At 39.0% G+C, this 27,844-nt stretch overlaps 1 protein-coding gene across 2 annotated transcripts in view; it reads left to right on the plus strand.

The window, feature by feature from the left end:
• Positions 1-26,563, plus strand: part of CSE1L (chromosome segregation 1 like) — a 42,177-nt gene extending 15,614 nt beyond the window's left edge. For both annotated transcript variants that reach the window (XM_008698031.2, XM_008698033.2), the window contains 23 exons: positions 182-324; positions 2,897-2,998; positions 3,077-3,222; positions 4,285-4,375; positions 5,905-6,012; positions 7,637-7,729; positions 10,526-10,693; positions 10,818-10,947; positions 12,311-12,376; positions 12,783-12,985; positions 13,570-13,654; positions 15,130-15,191; positions 16,812-16,948; positions 18,064-18,167; positions 19,800-19,897; positions 21,171-21,321; positions 21,462-21,670; positions 22,049-22,146; positions 22,239-22,324; positions 22,868-22,949; positions 24,132-24,278; positions 25,012-25,243; positions 26,141-26,563. In XM_008698031.2, the coding sequence (XP_008696253.1) occupies positions 182-324; positions 2,897-2,998; positions 3,077-3,222; positions 4,285-4,375; positions 5,905-6,012; positions 7,637-7,729; positions 10,526-10,693; positions 10,818-10,947; positions 12,311-12,376; positions 12,783-12,985; positions 13,570-13,654; positions 15,130-15,191; positions 16,812-16,948; positions 18,064-18,167; positions 19,800-19,897; positions 21,171-21,321; positions 21,462-21,670; positions 22,049-22,146; positions 22,239-22,324; positions 22,868-22,949; positions 24,132-24,278; positions 25,012-25,243; positions 26,141-26,230 (2,831 nt within the window). In that variant the 3' untranslated portion in view covers positions 26,231-26,563. The remainder of the gene's footprint in view (positions 1-181; positions 325-2,896; positions 2,999-3,076; positions 3,223-4,284; positions 4,376-5,904; positions 6,013-7,636; positions 7,730-10,525; positions 10,694-10,817; positions 10,948-12,310; positions 12,377-12,782; positions 12,986-13,569; positions 13,655-15,129; positions 15,192-16,811; positions 16,949-18,063; positions 18,168-19,799; positions 19,898-21,170; positions 21,322-21,461; positions 21,671-22,048; positions 22,147-22,238; positions 22,325-22,867; positions 22,950-24,131; positions 24,279-25,011; positions 25,244-26,140) is intronic.
• Positions 26,564-27,844: the final 1,281 nt, after the last annotated feature.

Raw genomic sequence — 27,844 nt, forward strand, 5'->3', positions numbered from 1 at the left:
AGAGGGAACACAAGAAGGGGGAGTGGGAGAGGAAGAAGCAGGCTCCCAGCAGAAGAGCCTGACGTGGGGCTCGATCCCAGAACTCCGGGATCACGCCCTGAGCTGAAGGCAGATGCTTAACGACTGAGCCACCCAGGCGCCCCATAATATCAAATCTTCTAACACGGAAATTCTTTTACAGCTGAGAAGTTTCTTGAATCTGTAGAAGGAAATCAGAACTACCCACTGTTGCTTTTAACATTGCTGGAAAAGTCCCAGGATAATGTTATCAAAGTTTGTGCCTCAGTAACATTCAAGAACTATATTAAAAGAAACTGGAGAATTGTAAGTATTTTGTGAACACACAATCTAATAAATTTGTATGCAATGCTCCTGAAAGATTCAGACACAGGTTAAAGATAAAATTAAACAGAACCCTCCTCAACAAAATATTAGCAGATCAAATCCAAAAAGATGTAAAAAGAATTACACACCATGACCAAGTGGAATTTATCCCAGAGATGCAAGGTGGTTCAGCATTCAAAAATCAGTTAATGTAATCCTGTTAATAAACTGACAAAGGAAAAATCACATGATCATATCAGTAGATAGAGAAAAGGCATTTAACAAGATCCTGTGCCCATCCATAATAAAACTGTCAGTAAACTGGGAATAGAAGAGAACTTTCTTAACTTGCTAAAGACTATATACAAACAACCTAGAGAGAATATCCTACTTAATGGTGATTAACTTGAAGCTTTTCCACTAAGATCAGGTACAAAGCAAGAGTGTTCCCTCTTATCACTCCCTCTCAACATTGTACTGGAAGTCCTTGCTGTTGGAATAAGAAGAGGAAGTAAAGGGTATTACTGACTGGGAAGGAAGACCTAAAACTATCTTTGTTCACAGATGACATGTTTGTCTATATTGGAATTCTGAAATACTTGGCAAAAATTAAACTGGATGCTTTTCCAAAGTTCCTGTTGTTTCATTTGAGGTCATATAGATTACTTGAACTTCCTAACCCAGGTTGCTAGAGTGGTTAGTTTTTTGTTTTTTTTTTTAAGATTTTATTTATTTATTTGACAGAGAGACAGCCAGCAAGAGAGGGAACACAAGCAGGGGGAATGGGAGAGGAAGAAGCAGGCTCCCAGCAGAGGAGCCTGATGTGGGGCTTGATCCCATAAAGCCGGGATCACGCCTTGAGCCAAAGGCAGACGCTTAATGACTGAGCCACCCAGGTGCCCCAAGAGTGGTTAGATTTAAACGTTAGCTCATTGTCAACTGAAGGGATATTGTGTAGGAAGACACACAACCTTACTGAATAATTGAAGCAATTTCTATTGTGGAGGGGAAGAAAATTAAATACAGTAGAAAAACCACATTAATTATATTAAGAATTTGTAGAATGCAAAATAATTTAGATTTGGAGTTTTTGATAAGGGATATAGAAATATATTCTGATTTTAAGGTGAATTCCATTGTACTGCAAGTTTATTTTTTTATTTTTTTTTAAAAGATTTTATTTATTTGAGAGAGAGAGAGAGAGAGAGAGCACAAGCAGGGGGAGCAGGAGGGAGAGGGAAAAGCGGACTCCCCACTGAGCAGGAGCCCAATGCGGGGCTGGATCCCAGGACCCCAGGACCATGACCTGAGCCAAAGGCAGCCATTTAACTGACTGAGCCACCCAGGAGCCCCTGTACTGCAAGTTTAATAACTGGTATAAAATTAGAAATTAAGAAATTAAGGTATTTTCCCTACCTTAGGACAGTGGTTCTTAATGGGGGTAATTTTGCCCACAGAGATCTTTGGAGCCATTTTGGTTGTTCCTGGTGGGCCACGGGCAGGGAGTGTTACTGCCATCTAGTGGGTAGAAACCACGGATGCTGCCAACCATCCTACAGTGTACAAAACCATTCCTACAACAAAGGTCTGGGCCCAGAATGCCAGTAATGCTGAGGTTGAGGAAACGCTTGCTTAGGATAAAGAAAAAACGAGAATTGTTTTGAAGTGATAGCAGTAATGAAATTTAGAAAGTATTAAGGTTGACAAAAATGGTCAGTTTTTCTAAAATGTCAACCTTAAATCTGCCTAAATATTTAGAATTCTCCTTTTGTCTTCATTTCATGAAAGAGTTTAGTAGTAAATACTGTTTCTAAGCTTGTGTAGTCAGGTGTTAACTTCATGTAGTGAAGAAACAGCTGGTGAGTCAGAATGTTTAAACATCCATCCCTCTCCTTGCAGACATGCTAGCCCTCTTCCTTTCTCTTGATTTGTAAAACTAGTGAGACTTCTAGAACCTCTTTGAGTGATGTAGTCCTGGATGCATTTAAACTGGTAATGGTCAAGAAGTTTTCATTGAAAATACTCTGACCTAAGGTGCAAGTCAGAGCGAAACTTCTGAGGATGAATGTGGGCTAGGCAGTGTAGATCCATAAAGATTTTCACCACGTGTTCTGATAAGTTTACGTTTAGAACAGAGATTTTTTTTTTTTTTTTAAAGATTTTATTTATTTATTCGACAGAGAGACAGCCAGCGAGAGAGGGAACACAGCAGGGGGAGTGGGAGAGGAAGAAGCAGGCTCCCAGCGGAGGAGCCTTCTGTGGGGCTCGATCCCAGGACCCTGGGATCACTCCCTGAGCCGAAGGCAGACGCTTAACCGCTGTGCCACCCAGGCGCCCCCAGAACAGAGATTCTTAATTGGCATCAGGGAATGTATATTTTTCTGCAGAAGAGTTTATGCTTTCGTCAGATTGTTGAAGGAATCTGAGCCATTCCTATAAGGAAGGCCCTGCCTTCCCTTATGTTTTTCTTAGAAAACCAGAAAAAAAAAGAAAGTGGTTCTATTTTCTCTATAAACCTATATGGTCATGGATATGGACTTTATGTTACTTGCTGTTGATGTTTTGCTTTTAGGTTGAAGATGAACCAAACAAAATTTGTGAAGCTGACCGAGTAGCCATTAAAGCCAACATAGTGCACTTGATGCTCAGCAGCCCAGAGCAAATTCAGAAGCAGGTAACGTAAGGCCCTACTGTTCAAGGAGGAGGCTTGTTTGTGGAACTTTCATCTAATTAATCTTTTTCCTCCCCCCAGTTAAGTGATGCCATTAGCATTATTGGCAGAGAAGATTTTCCTCAGAAATGGCCTGACTTGTTGACAGAAATGGTGAATCGGTTTCAGAGTGGAGATTTCCATGTTATTAATGGAGTCCTTCGTACAGCACATTCTTTATTTAAAAGGTATTGATAAATTCATACTTCCTTTTTTAAAGATTTTATTTTTTTGAAGATTTTATTTACTTAGAGCACGCGTGTTGAGGGAGGGGCAGAAGGAGAGGGAGAGAGAATCTTAAGCCAGCTTATTACTGAGCAGGGAGCCTGACATGGGGGTCGATCTCACAACCCTGAGATCATGACCTGAGCCAAAATCAAGAGTTGGATGCTTAACTGAGCCACCCGGGCGCTCCTTAAAGATTTTATTTTTAAGTAATCTGTACACCCAACCTGGGGCTCAGCTCATGACTCCAACATCCAAACGGCACATGCTCTACCATCTGAGACTGCCAGGTGCCCTCATAAATTCATGTTTTTATTTATTTATTTGACAGAGAGAGACACAGCGAGAGAGGGAACACAAGCAAGGGGAGTGGGAGAGGGAGAAGCAGGCTTCCCACCGAGCGGAGAGCCCAATGCGGGGCTCGATCCCAGGACCCTGGGATCACAACCTGAGCCGAAGGCAGACGCTTAACGACTGAGCCACCCAGGCGCCCCATAAATTCATGTTTTTAAAATAACTTTTTTCAAACACTTTTTCTTATATAAACAGTTGTATTTTTGTGATTATTGTCATTCCTTTGAATTTGGCAAGCTTCTCAGTTCATTATTGGTTTTGTTTTTTTTTGTTTTTTTTTTTAAGATTTTTTTTTATTTGGGAGAGAGGGGGAGAGAAGGTGCAGAGGGAGAGGGAGAAGCAGACTCCCCAGTGAGCGGGAGCCCAACGTGGGGCTCAATCCTGGGACTCTGGGACCGTGACGACCTAAGCCAAAGGCAGATACCCAACCAACTGAGCCACCTAGGCGCCCTGTGTTTGTTTCTTAAGTGGGATGTTTATTTCATGTAGCTCTATTACTGTGAAATAAGGTCTTAATAAACGGTGCTTGATTCCTTTAAAAAGAAAACCAAGAAATCCATTTGAATTTCAGAAAGCTATCTAGCCATGGGTTTTTCTCTAATCTGTTCTGGAAGACCTGAAGTTAGTATACAGAAACTTGTAAATTTACTTATTTTACCTTAATTTTTTAGATATCGCCATGAATTTAAGTCAAATGAGTTATGGACTGAAATTAAACTTGTTCTGGATGCCTTTGCTTTGCCTTTGACTAATCTTTTTAAGGTAATGGAATAACATCTTGGTGATACTTTAAAATTACTTAATATTTTAAATCGCTTAATTATTTGTGTAAATTCTGTTTAAGAGAATGCTTTGAAAGTCTATTTGATAGGTAATATTTAGAGCAACATTGCTTTGAAAAATTCCAAACCTACACGGAAATAGAGAAGACAATCTAGTGAACCCCCACTATCTCTTACACAAGTTTAACAGTATTACTTTTTTTTTCTTCCCTTCCCCTCATTTTGTAGGAATGTTTAAAAGCAAATCCCAGGCTATTGTATTATTTTACGTACGTTTTTGAGTTTGTGTCTCTAAAGGAATTGCTCCTCATTTTAATTTGACTGTGTAGTGGAACGGATTAATTTATGTGTTTGTACGTCCCCTTATAGTGCACAGGCTATTTTCTTAAACATGTTCTTCGTCTCTGTGAGAACCCCGTAAGATTGAAAGATATATATATATATATATATTTTTTTTTTTTTTTAAGAAGGTTCAGTATCACACAGCTAATAAAAATGGAGCTAAGCCTCAAGCCTAGTTTGCTAACTCTGGAAAAGCTGCTCATTTCCTTTTTTCAAAAAGGAAAGTTTTGTGATTTTCACAACTTTGTAAGATGTAGAGTGTACACAGGATTTTTCATGGTTAGGATGTCTTACTGATGATACATTTTTATCTAAAAAAATAAAATTGGACAAAATGTAATCAATATTTTCTACCTATTGGGTTGGTAAAGATTCTTACTTCTTTTTACTGATGTTAAAACTGTTAGCCAGAGTGCAGTGAAATGAACACTCTTATGTCCTGTCCTTTGGATTATAGATGGTATTGTCTGGAGTTTGACATTTCATTTGGAAAACCTTAATATTCGTATTTCTTTACTCCAGAATATAGGAAGTACCATGTTGAGTGTCTTTTACATAGTGTGCAAAATACTGGGTATTTCATGTATATTTCTTCATTCTCGTAGTCTCTTTCTGAGGCAGGCATTATTTTCAGATTATCCATGAGGAGATTGGGGCTCAGTAAAATAACTTACTTGCTCAAAGTAATGCTCATTATGAGCAACAGAGTCTGAATTATATCCAGGTCTGTCTGGCTTGCAAAATCTGTGCTCATAACATACTGATCTGCTTTTGTAATACATTTCTAGACTCTCATACCGTGAAAGTTAGAGGTGTGCATAGTTTTATAGATAAGCCTGTTTATTGCAGGTAGAATAACAGATAATTGGAAACAACTTAGATGCCAAGGGAATCATTTAATGAGAGCATATAAAGACAGTTTGGTAATATTTTTATATGCACGAAGGAGAGTGGAAGGATCTAGTCTAAATATTAACATTGGACTTTTAGTAATGCTATTGTGGACAATTTAAAAATATATACTGTTGTAACATATTTTTCAGAATCTCTTCAATGACTGTACACTACTATTTAAAAGCCAAATTTTGGAGAGGATATAAGTAGTCTCAGCCTGTTTCACTAAAGTTGACAGTACACTAAAACCATGTCCCTAAATTCCTTCCTAAGGCTACTATTGAACTCTGCAGTACCCATGCAAATGATGCCTCTGCCCTAAGGATTCTTTTTTCTTCCCTGATCCTTATCTCAAAATTGTTCTACAGTTTAAACTTTCAGGTAAGTTTTGTTATATTTCTCACTTATGATTCTTTGATGTCAAATATACAGGTTTTCAATTAATAAAGACTTCTTTGCCAGCATTGACTTTTCTGAAAGAATCAGTTTTTTTCTGACTCCCCCCCACTCTTTGTCTACAAGTAGTATTCTGTTTTATAGTCATTCCTAGAGATATTTCTAGGACATTTCATGGGGAAAGGTAGCATTTTCTTTTTTTTTTTTTTTTTTAAGATTTTATTTATTTATTTGACAGAGATAGAGACAGCCAGCGAGAGAGGGAACACAAGCAGGGGGAGTGGGAGAGGAAGAAGTAGGCTCCTAGCGGAAGAGCCTGATGTGGGACTCGATCCCATAACCCCGGGATCACACCCTGAGCTGAAGGCACACACTTTAACCGCTGTGCCACCCAGGCGCCCCAAGGTAGCGTTTTCTTATAGTCTAATAACTTAGAGGACCCTACTTCCTAAATCACTGTTTTGGACAGTCACCCTGTATACTGTATTATTGAAGACATGGAGAGGTCATATTCTCGACCTTTCTCTTTTATTCATTTAAGTGGATATTAACACTGGAGGAACAGTGTTTTTGTTAGAGGTCTATGGCTAGCTTATAAGAAAAAGGCTTTTATTGGAAGCAGGGGAGACAGAACGCTAAAAAACCAGGTTTTGGGAGGTATAAGAACCAGTGGCATTTCAGAGGATACATAGCCATAGGCTTCTAGTAGAAAATGTCTTGCTGCTGAGATAGTGGCCTCTGTTCTTTTTCTTGAATCAATACTTTGAGATTCAGTGCTCTAGGAATGAGAAGAGGGGTCTTCATGGTGCAGATTACTATGCTGAGATGCAAGAGGAACAGTGTGGCCTTTTCATTGTTTGTAACCAGGGCCGAGTACCTGGACTTTCTCCTAGTAACATGATTGCACTCAGAGTGGTAGGAAGAGCGTTCTCCAACAGGAATAGGCAGAATAGGAGAAGAACAGCCCAAAATGGTGTATCTGCATCAGTGTTCAGATGGACACCGGTTTGAAAAATTTTTACTTAAAGGATATCACTGTTTTTGTTTACACTTTCTTTTGAATTCTACTTCCTAGAAGTCAGATAGAATGAGGCTCTTAGTACCTTGTTAGGCATAGTCTGGAAAACCAAAGAAAGGGGCCATAATCTTTATCCTTGGGGTGGCTTATCTCATTAAGAAGGCAGTACTGTGGCACAGGAAATCAGTCTTAGCTATATAAGACAGTAAGTCTGAATTGGTGGTCATCTTACAATAAATGCAATAATTGAGAAAGGAAAAGGAAGATACTGGTAGGTACTTGAGTTTTTGTAAGGAAAGGCTTCATTCAGCCTTAGCTGGACCTTAAAAGAATAAGTGAATTTAAATTGGGACAGGAATTAGGTGGCATCATTTGTAGTTGAAAGTGTATAAACCAAAGAGACAATGATTTATTCAGCTGCCAGACTCAACTGGAATAGAGAATTCTTATCTAAATAGTTAATGGTTGGCTCAGGCTGAGGAGTGTGGACTTGAGGCTGTTGGCATGTGGGAAATGTTTGGCATGGGGGCAAAGCTTACTAAAATAACATTCATTTTAATCAAAAGTCTCAAGTCAGTGTTTGTTCTTTAGGACCTCCCTGAATTTTTTGAAGATAATATGGAAACTTGGATGAACAATTTTCATACCCTCTTAACATTAGATAATAAGCTTCTACAAACGGATGTAAGTATTTAAAAATGTTTCACAGGTAGCCCTGTTTTAAATGAAGAATTGCTTGAAATATTAGATTTTGATCATATCTCAATTTTTAAAAATGTAAAATAAAAAGAGTACCCTCTGAAAACTTTGGAATATAGTTAGACTTCAGAAAACGAAAAGTTATTTGAGAGCATTTTATTTATTTATTTATTTTTAAGATTTTCTTTATTTGTCAGAGAGCGAGCGAGCACAAGCAGGGGGAGCAGCAGGCAGAGGGAGAAGCAGGCTCCCCACTGAGCAGGGAGCCTGATGTGGAATGCGATTCCTGGACCCTGGGATCGTGACCCCGAGCCAAAGGCAGATGCTTAACCAACTGAGCCACCGAGGTGTCCTGAGAGCATTTATTTATTTATTTAATTTTAAAATGTTTTATTTATTTATTTGACACAGAGAGAGGGTACAAGCACGGGGAGCAGCAGGCAGAGGGAGAAGGAGAAGCAGACTCCCCCACCGAGCAGGGAGCCTGATGTTGGGCTCAGTCCCAGGACCCTGGGATCATGAGCCAAAGGCAGATGCTTAACCAACTGAGTCACCCACGCTCTCCTGTTTGCTTATTTTTAAAGTAAACTATGTGCCCAGCTTGGGGCTCAGACTCAGGGACCAGAGATCGAGAGTTGGATGTTCTACTGGACATTTAAGTCTTGGTTCCTAAAAATTCTTTTACTCTTGCACTGTTAAGAGGTAGAATCCAAGAATATAAGTAATCATTGATTATGTGGGATGTTCTATGTTTGGTTATTTTTTAAAATTATTTTTTATTTAAATTCAGTTTATGTTTGGTTTTTTTTTGTTGTTGTTGTTTTTTGTTTTTTTTTTTTTTTTTAGATTTTATTTATTTATTTGACAGAGATAGAGACAGCCAGCGAGAGAGGGAACACAAGCAGGGGGAGTGGGAGAGGAAGAAGCAGGCTCATAGCAGAGGAGCCTGATGTGGGGCTCGATCCCATAACGGTGGGATCACGCCCTGAGCCAAAGGCAGACGCTTAACCGCTATGCCACCCAGGCGCCCCTATGTTTGGTTATTTTTAGCACATAGAATTACTCTTATTGTGGCCCTGGATAGGTAGATTCACAATTTATAGAGAAGGCTATTTCTTTACAGGATTGAAAGTAAGGCCTCAGAGTGTTCACAGTGTGAACATTTTATGAAATAGAAAGCTATCATTGAAGATATTAAGAAAACTTAAACCTTTGTACCAATAGCCTCTTCTTAAAAAGTCAGTGCAGCATGGGAACATGGGGACATTATGAAGGTTTGTAATGTGTTACGGTTTCTGGTCTGGGTTTTATAATAATATGTACTTTTCATCATAACACTTTGTATTCTCATTTGCTTGTTTATTGATAGACTTATGATCTACCTCTTTTTCCAAGAAACAGAAAACATAAAGAGCAAAATACTAAGAATGTTTCCATTTCAAATAAAATTAGAATAGGTGATTCAAATCAGTTTTTGGGAGTGGGGTGCAGAGAGAGAATTGTTTCTGTGGGTGTACAGCAAATTTTGTCTGAGATTTACCAACTAAAAAGCAACAAAAAACAATATGGCTCCCATGAAATAATTATTTCAGTCCAGTAGGAAAAAATGCCCTCAGAAAACAAAGGTCTTCTTCACACTTAACATCTAAAGGAAGTTTTTCACCTAGGGTTCTTACAGGGAGCTGTTGGCCCGTTCAGCCAGGTACTACCTTATGTCCTCACTGTGTAACATCCCTTACATTATGCCTTGGGGAGCCACCTGTTCGCTCTTCTAAATTTGAGTTCTTTGGCACATAGTACAGCTCAAAAGGTGTTTGTGGATTGCCATTACAGTAATCATTATATAAGTGACAGTCATGGTTTAGATTGGTGTGGGCAAACTTTTCCTATAAAGGTTTAGGGGGTAAATTTATTTTTGGCTTTGTGGGCTGTACAGTCTCTGTTCCAGCTTCTCAGCTCTGCAGTTGTAGTTGAATGAAAGCAGCCATAGGCAATACTGTAAGTTGTGTAAATATAAAGAAGGAATGAGCATGGCTGTGTTTCAGTAAAACTTTACTTACAAAAATAGGCAGCAGGCCTGCAGACCACAAGTTTGACCACTAAATTAGATTGCTGTTTAATATTTTATAACCAGAATATTATTGGTGAGAATCCTGTAGCATCATTATTATTATTATTTAAAGATTTTATTTATTTGAGAGAGAGAGAGAGAGTGAGTGAGAGAGCACACGAGCAAAGGGAGAGGGAGAAGCAGACTCCCCCCTGAGCAGGGAGCCCGATGTGGGATTCGATCCCAGGACCCTGGGATCATGACCTAAGCCAAAGGCAGACGCTTAACTGATTAAGCCACCTAGGCGCCCCATCATCTTATAGTATTATTTTATCTTAATGTATTTGAAATGAGAACCTTTTGGGAGGAGATAGTAAGACAGTATAGCTGACCATGTTACAAAGGAAACTGTGATATGGCCTTTTTATCATTCAGATTTCTCTAGGAATATGTTATTTTTAATTGAATATGTAAATATTTCATAATTCCACAACCAGAGGAAAAGTCTCTATTTAATTTGAAAACTTTGAGAGCTGCACTCTGTAATTAATAAATTATAAGCATTTCATTTGTTATTTATTTGAAAGACTAAATGAATACATTGGCAGTGGGTGGCATTGATGTAGATTACAACCCTAGGTTTTATTTTTAGTTTTAGGAATTACGGCTACTCTATATTTATGGTAACATTAAAGTTTGATGTTTGAGTTTTCTGTTTCTTCTTATGTGAGGATGAAGAGGAAGCTGGCTTATTGGAGCTCTTAAAATCCCAGATTTGTGATAATGCTGCACTCTATGCACAGAAGTATGATGAAGAATTTCAACGGTACCTGCCTCGTTTTGTCACAGCCATCTGGAATTTACTAGTTACAACAGGTCAAGAGGTTAAATATGACTTGGTAAGATGATGGTGCAGACAAATAAGACATTCCCTCCCTGCCTCCCCCAAGAAATAAATGATTCAGTTTTGCTCTTAAAAATATGCCTATTTTTAAAAATGCCTATTTTTGTGTTTTATTCCAGTTAGTAAGTAATGCAATTCAGTTTCTGGCTTCAGTTTGTGAGAGACCTCACTATAAGAATCTATTTGAGGACCAGAACACGCTGACAAGTATCTGTGAGAAGGTTATTGTGCCTAACATGGAATTTAGAGGTAATTATAGCAAAGTCTAAGGCCTTTTCAGGAGATTGAAAGCTTGGTTTTTTAAAGCATATATTAGTATAAATTTATTATTAAGTCTGCTCCCTGTTGCTTTTTATAATATATTCAGTCTAATTTTTTCTTATTGCTAATTAAAACTTTCTGTCAGTCACTTATTCCCCATTTTCTAAACCAAGACAGAAGGAAAAAAAAGTGGTAACAAAAGACATCTGTGAGTGTTGCTTTGATGAGCTTTGTTTCTACTGCAGAGCGTTTTTCACAGAAATACTGAATAAGGCTAAAAAAAGTTCCTATTATATTGAGAAGAAAGTAAAACATCCAGGATCTCAGTTTAGGAAAGAATCTGGTTTTGATTTAGTGTTTCACTGAGGCAAATAGCTGTTGTCAAACAATTGAGCGTGGAAGTGATTGATAACCTTTAAATGCAGAGCTGAAGCCCACTTAGTTTCTGATTAAGGTTAAGAGGGTCCTAAGACTCTGTATTTGTATATAAACTGTCTTTTCTTCTTACAGCTGGGAAGAACAGGTAGTAAATATGGGAGGAATTGTGTTTTATGTCAAAATAATTATTAGATCAGTGGTTCTCAAATTATCAGGAACTAAAAGAGGAATCAAGGACAATACAATGAGGTTTTTTAAATTTCCTTTTATGTTTTCATAAAACTGTAAAGGACAAATCTTTATTTTGGTGTTGCCTATCCTAGTTTTTCTGGTTTGAAATGACTTTTATGAAATAATGGTGATTATGGTTGTTAGGCTCTTTGTTTTTTTAATGTCCTTCTCTAGCGGAATAAGAAGTTGGCATCCTTAAAGGTTAGCTGCAACATTGAACTTTTTCAAGTTGGTGATAAAGTCCAATTCTGGGGAACACTGGTCACATTAGAACAAGTGAGCTGTGTGAATTACCTATTACCTAACCTTTTAGGGTGGCATTTACTGCTCTTAAGTAATGATTAAGAATATATGAAGTAGGGGCACCTGGGTGGTGCAGTTGGTGAAGCGTCTGCCTTTGGCTCAGGTCATGATCTCAGGGTCCTGGGATCGAGCCCTGAATTGGGCTCCCTGCTCAGCGGGGAGCCTGCCTCCCTCTCCCTCTCCCCCTTCCTCCTGCTCATGCTCTCTCTCTCTCTCTCTCTCACTCTCCCCTCTCTCTCTCAAATTCTTAAAAAAATATATATGTATATATACATATATACACACATATACATATATATATGTATTCCCCTTTTTGGGAAGGAACATTTTACTGGAAAATGTGGCAGTTTTACGTAGTCTTCTGCATACTTGGCTATGAAAGTACAATGACTTGTCATGCTTTTTGAGGGGTTATTTGAAGTGCCATCTCTCTTTGTAGCTGCTGATGAAGAAGCCTTTGAAGATAATTCTGAGGAGTACATAAGAAGAGATTTGGAAGGATCTGGTATGTATTTTGGGTTTTAACTTAGTCTGATAGCAAGGCTTTTTTAATGTTGCTTTTTCTGGTCACTGTGGGGAGGAGCGGGAGTCAGGGTAAGTATGTTGTTTCAGCTGCCTCTCCTCCTCTAACCTTGTACACCTTAAAGAGCATGAGCATAGTGTCCAGTGTTGAATCATCTGCCTTCTCTTTTTTATATGCTTATTAGTGTGTAACTACGACAGTAACCTTTTTAGTTCCCATTTTGTGTTTCTTATGAACAAAAGAATGTTCTTTTTCTTCTTTTTTAATGTTTTTTTCATTGTTGGTGTTGCTAAGAGCGGTCAGATGACAATCTGTTGCCTTATAATCTTGATCCGTTGGTTGGTGGTCGTTTCTTTCTCCTATGATCGATTTCCGTTTGATTTTATAGATATTGATACTAGACGCAGAGCTGCTTGTGATCTAGTACGAGGATTGTGCAAGTTTTTTGAAGGACCCGTGACAGGAATCTTCTCTGGTTATGTTAATTCCATGCTGCAGGAATATGCAAAAAACCCATCTGTCAACTGGAAACACAAAGATGCAGCCATTTACCTAGTGACATCTTTGGCATCAAAAGCCCAAACACAGAAGGTGAATCTTTTCAGTATAGTTTTGTTTCTAAAATAGACTTCGTGTAGTAACCACAGAAATCAGAAGTAATACATTTCCTTCCTAGATAACCTATTCTGATTAGAATTCATATAGTTTCCCAAGATGACTTTACACTGGTTATATTAAGCACTTAATTTTCTTATGGACAGAAAACTGATAGATACCATTTGTTTCCCTAGCTGAGACTCAGTGTATATAATGTGCTAAATTTAAATTTAGCCGTTCCTTAATTTAGGGAGATTTCTTTATTGTCTATTAAAGTAGTCTTTTTTTTTTTTTTTTTTTTTTGTATTTAAGCAGTTTGTGATTTGAAGTGTTCATCTCAATTTGTAACCTGTTAGTTATTTTAGAGGCGGAGAGGAGGAGAGAGATTCTTAAGCAGGCTTCAGGCCTCATGATCTTGAGATGATGACCTAGGCTGAAATGAAGAGTCAGACGCTTAACCAACTGAGCCAGCCAGGCGCCCCTGTAATCTGTTCTTTAAAAAGTTGCCTAAATTTTCTATGTGTTAGATGGATACAGGCATTTCATGTCATTTACCCTGTTAAAAATTTGTTTTTCAGCATGGAATTACACAAGCAAATGAACTTGTAAACCTGACTGAGTTCTTTGTGAATCATATTCTCCCTGATTTAAAATCAGCTAACGGTGAGTTTGCGAAAAGTTTTTTATCCCACTTACAACACTTTTTACTTGAGGTTTTTTTTTGTTTTGTTTTGTTTTTTAAAGTTATCTCTGCACCCAACGTGTGGCCACACTCAAGAGCCTGAACATCGGGACTCACGTGCTCTGCCGGTTGAGCCATCCAGGGACCCCTGCATTGTTATTTTACACTACAGAATAAGCAACATGAGGGCAAAAGTCGTAATAGGGGCACTACAGCACCATGATACTCAAAAGATTGGCTCCTATCCTTGTTGCAGTTATTCCTTTTTTTTTTTTTTTTTTTAAGATTTTATTTATCTGAGAGAGAGCGAGCGCATGAGCAGGGGACGAGCAGAGGGAGAAGCAGGCTCTCCACTAAGCAGGGAGCCCAACGTGGGGCTCGATCCCAGGATTCTGAGATCATGACCTGAGTTGAAGGCAGCCGCTTAACCGAATAAGCCACCCAGGCATCCCTTATTTCTTTTATTGAATAAAATCTCAAATGGTTTCCCCACATCTTGCCCAGTTGAAATTAACTTTCTTTAAAGATGTTGCTTGTGTAGAAGGAAAATAGGAACAACTAAGATGAAATTGTAGCTCAGCTTTGTTTTGCTGGTGCTGCTTACTCTAGGAATTATACTTCAGTTTTCTTTCCCTTCTCATTTGAAAAATGAAATCTTAAAAATTGAAGTAAATTTGAAGTACTTCAAACTGATAAGGATAACTTCCTATGTTTATGAAAGTATGTTGATCAAGATACATTATGTATTCCTTTTTTAAAAAACTTTTTGTATGGCGGGCACCTGGGTGGCTCAGTCAGTTAAGTGTCTGACTCTTGATCTCAGCTCAGGTCTTGATCTCAGGGTCATGAGCTCAAGCCCCGAGCTGGGCTCCACATGGTGCATGGGGCCTACTTTAAATTTAAAAACAAAAAACAAAAAACTTTTTGTATGGAAATTTTAAATGCACTAAAAGGGAGACTGTTGTAATGGACCTGCATGTTTTACTGCCATTTAGCTTTAAGAATTTTAAGTAATTGACCAATATTCTGTCTTTTTTCACTAATTTATTTTCCCACCATTAGAGCAGTTTAAAGGAAATCCCAGCCAGTGCTTGCTTCGGTAGCACATACATTAAAGCAAATCCCAGCCTGAGAAACATGTTTTTGATTCAGAATAGCTTCACTTCTAGCTAAAAGATGATACATTGTCATTAGCTTGTGGTCTGAATCATTTTTATTCAGTTACTGTAAGTAGTAAGTGCGTGTCCATTTGTAATGACTCACAAGAGGTGAAAACAAAATTAATCATAATCTTACCAGAACGAGTAGCTACAGAGTAGGTCTTTATATAATTAATTAAGCTTCAGTTACTTGACATTTTGGTTACCAGACTATATTTCAAAAATCCGATAATGTCACCAATCTGGGAGTAATAGTCCTTAGCACTTAAATAACTGTGGCTTTATTTTTTTAATAGTGAATGAATTTCCTGTCCTTAAAGCTGATGGTATCAAATACATTATGATTTTTAGGAATCAAGTAAGTAGCTTTTGATTTATATGTTGTATGCCACTTAATCTCTTAAGAGTTTTATTGTATCCCAGCTTCTCTTCCCTTCTGTGCAGTCCTACTTGCCATCCACATCTAACGAAACAGTAACTTCTTACAAACTTGGGATTCCAGACCATGCTTAATTTTCTCCTTTGTCTCAAAAATCATTATAAGGTGATTTTCATAAGAAATTGGGATCCAAAAAAGGTATACACATTGCTTATGGTTGATTATGTGTCTTGTCTTTTTTTTAAAGATTTTATTTGAGAAAAAGTGTGCACAAGCAGGGGGGAGGGGCAGAAGAAGAGGACTCCCCCCTGAGCAGGGAGCCCAATGTGGGACTCGATCCCAGGACCCTGAGATCATGACCTGAGCCGAAGGCAGACACTTAACCAACTGAGCCACCCAGGCATCCCATAGTATTCTATAGGTTTAAAATTTTATTTGTATAAATGATATCATGCAATAGGTTTGTTCTACATGTGGTTTTCTTTTTTTTACTGTGCTTAATATTGTTTTTGAGACGTACTCATTTTAGAAAATGTAATTCATTTTTTAATAGTTGTGTAGTATCCTTAGAATATTCACAGTTTATTTCTTGTGGGTGATTCTGTAATTTCGTGATTTATAATTTTTATGTCTTTGGCATGTATTTACCAGGGTTACATGCAACCTTGTGAAGCTGTTCTACTTTATTTTATTTATTCATTTTTAAAGATTTGTTTGAGAGAGTGAGTGACTGAGCGCACGCATGCGGCAGGGGCCAGGGGCACAGAGGGAGAGAAAGAGAGAGAGTCATACAGACTCTGTGCCAAACACGGAGCCCGATGGGGGGCTCGATGTCATGACCCCGAGACCACCACCTGCGCCAAGATCAAGAGTCAGATACTCAGCCCACTGCACCACTCAGGCACCCTGAAGCTATTCTCTTTTTTTAAAGAGTAATGAATGGGAATTCTAAATTTTTAGAGCTTTCTGTCTTTCTTTGTCTTTCCTTCTTTCTTTTCTTTCCTTTCTTTCCTTCTTTCCTTCCCTCCCTTTCCTTTCCCTTTCCCTTTCTTCCTTTCTTCCTTTCCTTCTTTTCTTTCTTTCTTTCATAGGCTCCACACCCAGCATGGAGCCCAACACGGTATTGAACTCACCACCCTGAGATTAAGACCTGACTGAGATCAAGAGTCGGGCGCTCAATGGGCTGAGCTACCCAGGTGCCCCAGAAGTTTCTAGTGAAGATTAATATTCTTATTTTTGCACCACCCCTTTTTTCAGAAGAGAAAATGAGGCACAGACAGCTTGAATGACTTTGCCAAGAAATACCTGTTAGTGAAAAGCATAGTTCTTAATAATGAAATCTTAGTTTGCTTGTCCATAATATTATTATTTTACAGTGTGTGTTTTTATCTACAAGATTTTCCTCTGACCATAGTTTAATGCTCAGAGAAAGAGAATTGGAAAAGTGAATGTGAATTGAGCCATTACATGGAGTAGAAGTTCTGATTTCTCAACCGTATCATCTCCCATTGTAACAGCTGAAAAAACACACTTTCCAGAATCAGCAAGCCCTTCTAAGACCGCATCGAGTTAAAGCATGCATGTGACTGTGTTTTTCAGGTACCAAAAGAACATCTTTTAGTCTCTATTCCTCTCTTGATTAATCACCTTCAAGCTGAAAGTATTGTTGTTCACACTTATGCCGCACATGCCCTTGAGAGGCTGTTTACCATGAGAGGGCCTAACAACACCACTCTGTAAGTATTTGATTCTAAGCCATTTGTATTTTTTCAGCTTAGGGTGGGAACTGTTCTGTGCTGGTCAAAGATCTCTTTGACTGTATCCATAATGTCATTAGTAGTTTGAAAAATAAATGTGTACTTTTCCCTCATTATTCTGTGTCTCAGTCCAAAAGGACTATAAATAGATACATGATGACAAAAAGTTAAATAGGAAATTGGAGCAAAGGAAAATAATGTGAGATTCTAAAAAGAAATGGGTGTCCAAGGATCCTGTATAGGAGTTAAAGAAACTCCTGAAATTTATGTGCTTTCTCCTTGCAACCAAGGCATAGAGGGCAACTTGGGGAGTTAAAATTTTCAGTGTCCTTGAGATTAAAATTAAACAGTTACTCAGAAGGCAGCTCAGAAATGGGCCTTCATTAAGGGAGTGTTCTTAGCAACATCATGCGACAAAGTTGTTTTTACGTGGCTGTTTTTGCATTATTACTCCGTGTGGAGATAGGACGCAACTGAGTGAAAGCAGTTCTCTAGGGTCTCAGAGAGTAGCTTTTCAGGCCTGAGCCAAGGAGAAAATGTAGAGGAATGGATGGTCTGCATGTCTTTCAGGCCATCCTTCAGCAGTGTTATTTCTTGAAACTGAGCTTTGGGTAAGAGATGGAAAACAGTTCTAGTTTCTTTTCTTCATCAAGAACTTGAAGTGCAGATATTCTTAGAGCCAATTAAGGGTTGAAAGGACATCTTTTGAGGTGAGTCAAACCAGTACTTGTCTTCAGGCTCAGAACTCATGCAGGATTTATGCACCTGCTCCAGGAAAAGCAGATGACTGAGACCCCGAGAGTCTGAGCTGTGTTCTCGGTGCTGATAGGTATGAACCAAGGGTGACCTGAACAGCTTTAGATGATGTCAGGTTTGCCTGGATTTTGGTTTGTGTTTGATTCCAGATATGCCTTTTTAGGAACTTAACATGAACACATGTAAACAGTTGCTTTCCTAAGCTGTCTGTTGATTGTCAGTGGTGGGAGATGGCTCGCTTTTATGCCCAGAAGTGTGATTTAGTGGTTGCCCTAGGGTATTCCAGAGTGATCAGCTCAAGAGTTGGCAGTGACTGAAAGCTGTTTTTTCATCTATAGCTTTACAGCCGCAGAAATCGCACCGTTTGTTGAGATTCTGCTAACAAACCTTTTCAAAGCTCTCACACTTCCTGGCTCTTCAGAAAATGAATATATTATGAAAGGTAGGCCGTTTCCCTGGTGTACAGACTGTAAGAATCCCATCTCCGATTACAGGGGTGAATGCTCTGAGTTGTACTTCAGGTTACGTAGTCTATGAACCAGATACTGTTGGCTAAGCATTAGGTAGGTTTAGATATTTTTAAATGGAAAATCTTTTAACAGTGTTTTCAGAAAAAAAATTTACCCTATTTTGATATAGAGCTCCTCTTGTTAAAGGAAAAATAGCAGACTCCCTTTTTCTTTCCCTAGATTGACTTTCTTGATGGCAGAGATCAGATCAGACTTTTATTGCTGGCACGCTAGGCTAGGTCTTGGCGTGAAACCCGGGTGTACTTGCTAGGCTCCACACGCATCCTGCCTCCATAGAGCTACTGCCAAGAACACAGGCAGCTGTAAGCACCTGCCTGCTGCTACGTTGGGAGAGCGTTGCGGTGACAGCTCTGACTTCAGGGGCAGTGTTAGTCACTGTTGCATTCCAACAGCCCAGCTGTGTCTGACTCATAGGAAATGCTTTTCAAATAAACTGTCCCTGATGGCGGTTCAGGCCCCTGGGGTATGTTGTGTATGTGTGTGTACATGTGTTTGTGTGGATAAGAGTGTGTCTAGGTGTGTATTTGTGTGTGTTTTCAGCACCGTACTTCTCCCAACGGTGATGCATAACTGCTGTTGTTTCATGTCCATTTCTGTGAGGTTCACTGCCGTGTAGTCTCGTTATTGTGTTCCTAGGGTGTGCGAGAGCACCCGGATGTAATACCTTCTCAATAAGTACTGCTGGATGAGTGAGTGAACAGACTCTGGCAGCCCAGAGGAGGGGCACTGATCCATCCTCAAACCCGTTGACCCAGCTCAGGGATCACTTTGTCTAGGGAGTGAGGGATACGCAGTGGTTAGCTAGCTGGAAGGGGAGTCTGGCTCAGGTAGAAGAAACATGGCAAAGTTTAGGAGCCGAGAGAGGATAACTTTCTATCCTCTGTGCCCGATGTGCAGTAGCTGCTGTACTTGGTAAACATCTATTCAACTTATGCGGAAACAATTATGTACATTTTTAGCTTGATACTGTGTCTGTCTCCCATGCCAAATGTTTTTAGGCATCTATTAATGAGCAGTATTCTTGTAGTGTTGACCCTTCGTAGCTTTATATGTATTTTTAGATTTTTCTTGGGCTCCTGATCTGTTTTTGGAGGGAGATGGGCAGATGGTCTTCTCTCAGTTTTTGGTAGGCTGTGATGTGTCCATTTGGCGAGGGCTAAACATTACCTGGCACTGGTTTCTAATTGAAAGAGACTGGAAATTGTCCTCCCTTCAGCTACTGTCCCTCACCCTTCCCCAGTCATTCTACCACATCCTCCTGCTCGGTGTTTGCCTCTTTAGTCACTTATTATTTCTTATTGTCTCTTTTTTCTTTTATACCTTAGGCCTTCTGAAAGTAGCTAAATTTTGTTGTCCGTCCTTGGCGTAATTTTGAAAGGAAAGGAAATTTAGATTGTTTTTAAATATAGAGAGCTATCTGGGGGTTGCTTAAGGGTCTTAAAAATTTTGGTGATGAGTCTGGACTTTTTTTTTTCTTTTTTCTCCTAATCACTGTTTTGTTCTGAATTTTAACTATTTGTTCTTGCTGTTTTTATATTTTACAGCTATCATGAGAAGTTTTTCCCTCCTACAAGAAGCCATAATCCCCTACATCCCCACCCTCATCACTCAGCTTACACAGAAGCTATTAGCTGTTAGTAAGGTAACAAGACCAGTTTTAAAAGTACAGTTGCTTTTTAATTTATGGTCCAAACTGTTTGAGCCTCAGAACTCTCTGGCAGCGGGTCAGGCTTAAGAAAAGTTCTCTGGATTCTTCATGACCAACAGTTACGTACCTTTTGAAAGTGTGGGGAGGTATCAGATTGGAGACATTGCAGCATGGCTTTGTAAGTGTAGGGCCAGAAACTTTAAAATGTTTCATTTGAATTATTCTCATTTTAAAAGTAGTATGTTTCATTGAATAAAATTGAAAAAGTACAGATAATTGATCTGAAATGATCTTCGGTGGAGGAAAGCAGGCTTTGTACCAAGTGAACACAAATAAGGTACTCAGACTTTTATACAATGGTGTAGTCCCTTGTGTCTGATCTCCTTTACTCTTACTTCCTCCATGTAAAGTCCATTCCTTTGATCGAAAATTTTATAGATCTTTTGATTCATATTTATTAATACTAAGATTTAGAAAATAAAAGTCAGCTTAAGGCTGCCAAAATTCTTTTTGAGGTGCCTGTTCCTAATTACTCTATGGAAAGGAGATAAATTTATAGAACTATTACAGGGACTTTGGAGAACAGTGATCATTTTCCCACTGAGTTCTGGTAAGGGTGTTGGACTGCGTTGGGCCTTGGAGGATTGAGAGAGAAGAGACATTGGGTCTTCCCCGGTCCCCCACCCCAATCTTCTGAGTTCGTCAACTTCATATGGTAGCCTTCCAAGAAGGATTTTGTTCGATGGAAAATAGGGTTATGTTGCTTTAAAAGCTGAAAACCACTGATAGACAGTAGCGTCCCTCTGTAGATACAGACATTGAGACCCACAGAGGTTAAGGCTTGCCTAAGGTCCCACACAAGGCTAGGGGCATAGCCAGGACTTAACATGTCCCTGCTCGTTTCTTCCACCACCGCTTACAGGGATGGCTCTAGGAGGGCACACGGGTTTGAGACCAGTTCCTTATAGCGCTGGGAACTGAAGCTTGTGTAGTCATCTCCCTGTGACTTGAATTATTTTTCATAGTGGACTTTTGCCCATAAAAAAAATCCAAAGAAATAGGCATTAGTATTGTTTTATTTTCTGAATGTTAAAGTCCGCATAAAACTCCAACATGTATGCAGGCAAGTGTAACTGATGTTTTTCTGTTTTTAATACTGATGTTTTTAAAAGATGGCCTCTCGATGTGTTTTTGAAAGGGTAGGTGTATGTGTTTTATTTTAGATATTTAATATAGTCACTCGGAAGTTGTCTGTTTCTCATTCCAGAACCCAAGCAGACCTCACTTTAATCACTACATGTTTGAAGCGATCTGTCTGTCCGTAAGAATAACTTGCAAAGCTAACCCTGCTGCTGTTGTAAATTTTGAGGAGGCTTTGTTTCTGGTGTTTACTGAAATTTTACAAAATGATGTACAAGGTAAGTTAAAGGAAGTTTGTTTCTTACTGAATAAAACTATAAAGCGGCTAATAAAATGGAGCCTGCCTATGAAGTATGTGCCTTTTTGTGGGAGCCGTTAGTAATGAAGCTGACAGCTCTGTTTTTACTTTTATCAACAGAATTTATTCCATACGTCTTTCAAGTGATGTCTTTGCTTCTGGAAACACACAAAAATGATATCCCGTCTTCTTATATGGCCTTATTTCCTCATCTCCTTCAGCCAGTGCTTTGGGAAAGAACAGGAAATATCCCTGCTCTAGTGAGGCTTCTCCAAGCGTTCTTAGAACGTGGTTCAAACACGATAGCAAGTGCTGCGGCTGACAAAATTGTGAGTGGGATTTATTTTGATGTAACTGTCATTTTGTAAGGTCGTGGAGAGAAACAGGATGGCAGATTTTTAAAAATTCCTAAATGTAACAAAGTAGTCAGTAGAAAATACTAATGTGTATTTTATTACAATTAGGTATCCTCTATCTCCATGGTAGAAAATAAAATAGAGCCAAATAGGTTAATTTCAGAAACAGTGTTAAGGCTTATTGTGATGGGATATTTTCTCTCTATGCTTCAGAAGTAGAAACAAAAGCAAAAATGCTAATTATTACAGCACGCACCCTTTAACCAAAATATCACCTGCTAAAAGTGTAACTTTTGGAGCAGTTAATCCTCGCCTCTTTAACTGAACATTATTTGATCTAATTTGTTGTAGCCTGGGTTATTAGGTGTCTTCCAGAAGCTCATTGCATCCAAAGCCAATGACCACCAAGGTTTTTATCTTCTGAACAGTATAATAGAGCACATGCCTCCGTGAGTATGCGTGTAACCCTCACTGTACGATTACTCAGGGACTGTTGGGTACTCGGAAGAGGCTGACTTGTTGCTTTTATTTACTTCTTCAGTGAGTCGGTTGATCAGTACAGGAAACAAATCTTCATTCTGCTATTCCAAAGACTTCAGAATTCCAAAACAACAAAGTTTATCAAGAGTAAGTAAAATCGGGGTGCCTGAGTGGCTCATTTGGTTGAGTGTCTGCCTTTGGCTTGGGTCATGATCCCAGGGCCCTGCTTGGGCTCTCTGCTCAGTGGGGAGCTTGCTTCTCCCTCTCTCTGCCTCTCCCCCTGTCTTGTGCACACTCTCTCTCTGTCAAATAAATAAATAAAATATTTTAAAAAATTAAAATCATTTGGCTCTTCTTAACAGAAATAATGAGGGAAAGTAGCTAAAACCTTTAGCCTTTATGGTTATATATAAATGTTTTTATCAGTTATAAGCTTTTTCTGTAAAATATTTTTAAGATGTTTGTATTCTCCAAATACTAAGTCAGTTTCAAATATATTGTGTTCCAAAGTTAAGTTTAGATATCAAAACATTGTACTATATGTTAATTGCATAATAAAGGCAAATATTGATGCCAAAGTCAGCCATTGGTTTTAATGGTTATGACTACTTCACATGGCAGACTTGGGCTGAATCGCTTGTTTAGTGCAGTGAGGCCTCTGTACTGATACTCTGCATCTCCTTTCAACAGGCTTCTTAGTCTTTATTAATTTGTATTGCATAAAATACGGGGCGCTGGCACTGCAAGAAATATTTGATGGCATACAACCAAAGTAAGTTTGTTTTTATTACTTACTGTATTTTGTTTTTTAAAGCAAAAAATTTGACCTCTTTTAGCACAAACCAGTATTTCTGTTTTATAGATGGTTTTATAGTTCTTGGTGGTTTTTAAAATATTCTTAGGACTGTTGAGTTGCAAAGAAGAAAACCCCTGCAAACATTTTTCTAACTCCCACCCCCCCTTCTACACAGCCAGCGTTCTGTGTGATTCTGGATGGTTGGGGTTGTCTCCAGGAGCCTGCCTTTGTTCAGGCCAGTAGTGTGATTTTTTTCAGGTGAAAAACCGCTTTTCACTTAGTGTATATACAAAGAATGTAGTTAGGTGGTATTTCCCATTTCATAGAGAAAGGAAGGATAGAAAGAAATGATAGAGAACAATTTGGAGAAGAAACTCAAGTGAGATCCCTATATTGGTATTATATCAAAAAAAATTCCAGACTGACTGAGATATAAAAAATGAATTAGCCTGAAAAAGTAGTACCAGAAAATAGGCTTTCCAGCTGTAGAGGTTTGTGAGGAAACCGGTTTCATGAACTGCTAGTGGATAAATTGGTGTGATCTTTCTAAAAAGCAAAAAATACGCATTCTTTACGTAGAGCATTAAAATGTCCAGTATCTCTGATACCCACTGTTTCCACTAAAGGGAATTTTAGTGAAGTAGAAACAGAATTTTACATCGTTTAGTATCGTGAAAAACTTTGCTTTTAGGATGTTTGCAACAACATATTAAAAGCGTTGGCTAAGTAATTTTTACAATATGGTCATTAACATTTATACCCTTAAAGGTACGTAAGCATAGGAAGTGGGGAAGTTTATAATCCAGTAATGTTAAAACTAGTTATTACTGGATAGTGGGGTCATGGGTAATTCTTATTCTTCTTTCTCTTATCTAATTTCTAATTTTTCAAAGATTTCTTGAGTGATTAAAAAAAAACCAAAACCATGAGGCAGAAAGGTGTGAAGATTCCACATAAGCACAGACTTTAGTATTTCACAGAAGTTGTTGGCAGCACTTGGCCACAGGGTCAAGGTTTGAGGTTTCATTGTTGCTTTGTCATCTCTAGGTCTCTGCCATTCAGCTGACTAAAAGTAGTAGCCCTAAGGAGTCAGTGTAAATAACATCGAAGTACTTCACGGTTTAATTATAGTGACAGTCTAATATTTTATTTTAATAGAATGTTTGGAATGGTTTTGGAAAAAATCATAATTCCTGAAATTCAGAAAGTATCTGGAAATGTAGAGAAAAAGATTTGCGCGGTTGGCATAACGAAATTACTAACAGAATGTCCCCCAATGATGGACACAGAGTATACCAAGCTATGGTAAGTGCCCCATAACATTTTGGGAATTACAGCTTCCCTCCCTTATGACTGCAGAATTAAACAAGCTTGTCTGAGAATTGGGTTCTGATCTCAGGTTCTCCACCAGCAGCCATCAGATCCAAGACAGGACATGTGGGTCCTTCTGGGCCTAGAAAGAGGTTTCCTGATTCTTAACTTTATTGGAGACGGTTCATGTGCCTCTTTGAGAATCTGGTGAAAGTTGCTGGTCTGCATGACCTCTAGGATTGTTCATGACACACACCCAACTAAACTGGCTTAAATCTGAAAGTGGAGAAATTGAATAGGCTAAAAGAGCTTGTCCTCGATGACTGGTGCTGCTGGCTTTTCTCGACCTCTTCCGAGAACCTTGCCTCATTTTGGGTTCACTCAGGTACCCTCTTCCAGAAAGGGATCTGATGATTCGAGGCCTATTTCCTCTAACTTTTAGCAGCAGTGAATCTCAGGTTTAGCTTCCATCACATGGCCTTCTCTCCTTGCAGCCAGCTGGATGGCTCTGGGGATGGAGTAGTTTCCAAAAGGGAAATTGGCGTGCTGTGGCCAAAAAGAAGTGAAGAGTGGTTCTGGAGGACAGGTTTAAGAACTGATGTCCGTCTTCCGTTTCAAAGGTCCCTTGCAGCTCTTGAGACTGTACCTCTCTGAGGAATTGCTGTATGTTTAGATCTTCAGAAGTATTCACTTGATTTTTTTGTCTGCTTGCTTGCTTCAAATCCAGGACTCCTTTATTACAGTCTCTGATTGGCCTTTTTGAGTTACCTGAAGATGATACCATTCCTGATGAAGAACATTTTATTGACATTGAAGATACACCAGGGTATCAGACCGCCTTCTCACAGTTGGCATTTGCTGGGAAAAAAGAGCATGATCCTGTAGGTCCCATGGTGAACAATCCCAAAATTCACCTGGCACAGTCACTTCACAAGCTGTCTACCGCCTGTCCAGGAAGGGTAAGTGTGTTGTCAGAAATCAGAAATCTCTGATTCACGGCTGCCATTCTGGCAAGGCAAAAGGTAGCAGTTCACTCTGGGGCCTATAGTTAGGCCTTTGTTTTTTGTTAAAAATGCTGAGCTGTAAGTAGATTTTAAGCAAGTGACTTTTGGAATAAGGACAAAGCAGGGGATAAAACGCCCCTCACCTCTGCCCCACACACTTTTTATTTATTTATTTAAGTAATCTCTACACCTGACACGAGGCTTGTACGCACGACTCCCAAGATCAAGAGTCACATGCTCTTCCCAGGTGCTCTAAAACCCTTTGAACAGAAATGTATTTCCCAGATTGAAATAATTCTTCTATTAAAGTGTAGGCATTTTTTTTTAACTACAACACACTCAAATACTGGACCATGGAGTGTAAACATGATGGCTGTAGAGTTGCATTATCCAGCAGCTTTTACGGATTCTTCCAGATTATCTGATAAAATATGTATTTTTCAGTATTTTATTATGGAAAACTTCAAACACATAGAACTTCAAACACAGAAACAGCATAATGAACTTTCACATACGGACCTTCAAAAATTACCAGTATTCTGCCATTCTTGTTGCATTTGTTTCTCCTTGGGCATCATGTCATATCACCTATATGTACCTAATTATGCATCACTAACCAATAAGGATTTTTTTTTAATCCCCACAATGCCACTACCACACTGAACAGCAGTAATTCCTTATGGATCTGCTTTTTAGGCCTACCCAGTTCTGAAGGCATAAAGCAGTTGAGATCCTTGAGAGTCCCTGCGGGAGTCCCTGGGGACGGCCTGCCCTTCCAAGCTGGGGTGGTTCTGGAGATACGGGGTTTGTGTTGGATTGTTGGGATCTCCAGCAGGTTCCCATCTCTTGCAGGTTCCATCGATGGTGAGCAGCAGCCTCAATGCGGAGGCACTCCAGTATCTCCAAGGATACCTTCAGGCGGCCAGCGTGACACTGCTTTGAACTGCATTTTCCAGATTGGCTAAGCCCCGGATGGTTTCTGAGGAAATCCCACAGACATCTGAGCACAGCTGCATTAAAGCAAGTTTTCCTTTTGAACTTGTCACATATTCCATCTTGTAAAGAATATTAAATGTTGCTTTAAGCTGAACCTTGAGCAAATTAGGTGGTTTGTGTAATCATAAATAGAAGTGGGTGACTTTCCAGTTTGCAGGGACAAGTTCAGTATGTGGTGATCATGAGTTGGGCATTTGCACTGTTGGGATAACTTTAATTTCGACGGACACTGAGCGTGGAGACTTTTTTCTGTTACTAAATTGTTTTGAGGCATCGCCATTTGTGTTTCTCTCCTCCTTTGTATTTTTGTCATTTCCTTAAGCTTTTATTGGAAATGTGAATAAGTAAAGAATCACTGGTGTAACTTGCCAAGAAATGCACATTTTATAGTTATAAATCTAATCAGAAATTTTCTTAAAAAGCCCTCAAATATGTATCTAAGAACTAAGAACATCTTAAAGACAGGTTTTTGGTGCTGATACTATTATAGTGAAGAATTTAAAAAATTGAAATTTAAACACAGGTTACTCTTTCCTTACCAGGGAAAGGGAACATTAATACAGGTTTGTGGCTTATCTATTAGAACTTTTCTGGACCCATTTCTAGGCAGCAGCATGAACTCTGGGCTGGATGGTTCCCTCTGTGGATCGGGGAGAAATGCCCTGCCGGGCTTCACGAGGCTCTTGGGTATGTCATGTTTGCCCTTTTTGAGAGTGTCTGTCTTATCTGCAGATTGGCGGTTACTTGGAACTTTCCAAAGCGCAGCGTGTTAGAACCTGAGGTCTAGGATGAGCCACGGGAGTGGGTGTACACTAGCAAACAGGACGCCTGGGTAGGTTCTAGAACAGATCGTTTTTAGGGAGTAATCAGACTAGCTCAGTTGAGAGGCATAGTTTACTTCTGTTGGAATTGTCTGTTCAGTGCAGATTAAACTAGCATCTCCTTCTGCACGCATCAGTGATTTATAACTCAGGCACCTGACTCGAATGTTTTTTCTTCACATGCTGTTTCTGTAGTGTTGCGTGAGAAACCCTCCAGCTTAATCTAAGTGTTCTTGTACCAGTCTACTCCTTTTTGTCTTGACATAGTAATGGAAGCATTAAATCATATATTACTATTTAAGTGGTCACTGGCAGGATATTGAGATAGTATTGGGATCTACTTTTGAAGTATAATTTAATAGAGGTAAGAAATCTAGAATGGAAAACAGTTGGTGGTGGTTTGTGCTTGCTGCTTATTACATGAGCTGAGCTCCGACCGCACCTGTCGGGCACTGTTCGGGACAGTTAAATACACAGCACATCCTGTCACAGAGAACTCTTGCTTCAGCATCTTAAGCTCAGAGGACTGAGCAGGTTGTGAATTTTTTCCCTCTAAAACAACTGAGAAGAGGGTTTGTCTTTATAAATGTGCCTTTTAAAATAGTTTCTGAACAGGAAGACTGGTACCTTTCCTTTACTTGGCACAAGTCATTAATTCTGCTAATGTTTAAAAATGCTTTAAATGGAGGTTTCTTATTCCATCATCTAAGACAGTTTACCTAGCTTTTAAAGATTTTAA

This window comes from Ursus maritimus, unplaced genomic scaffold (genome assembly GCF_017311325.1).
Source record: "Ursus maritimus isolate PB19 unplaced genomic scaffold, ASM1731132v1 scaffold_22, whole genome shotgun sequence".
Lineage (NCBI taxonomy): Eukaryota > Metazoa > Chordata > Mammalia > Carnivora > Ursidae > Ursus > Ursus maritimus.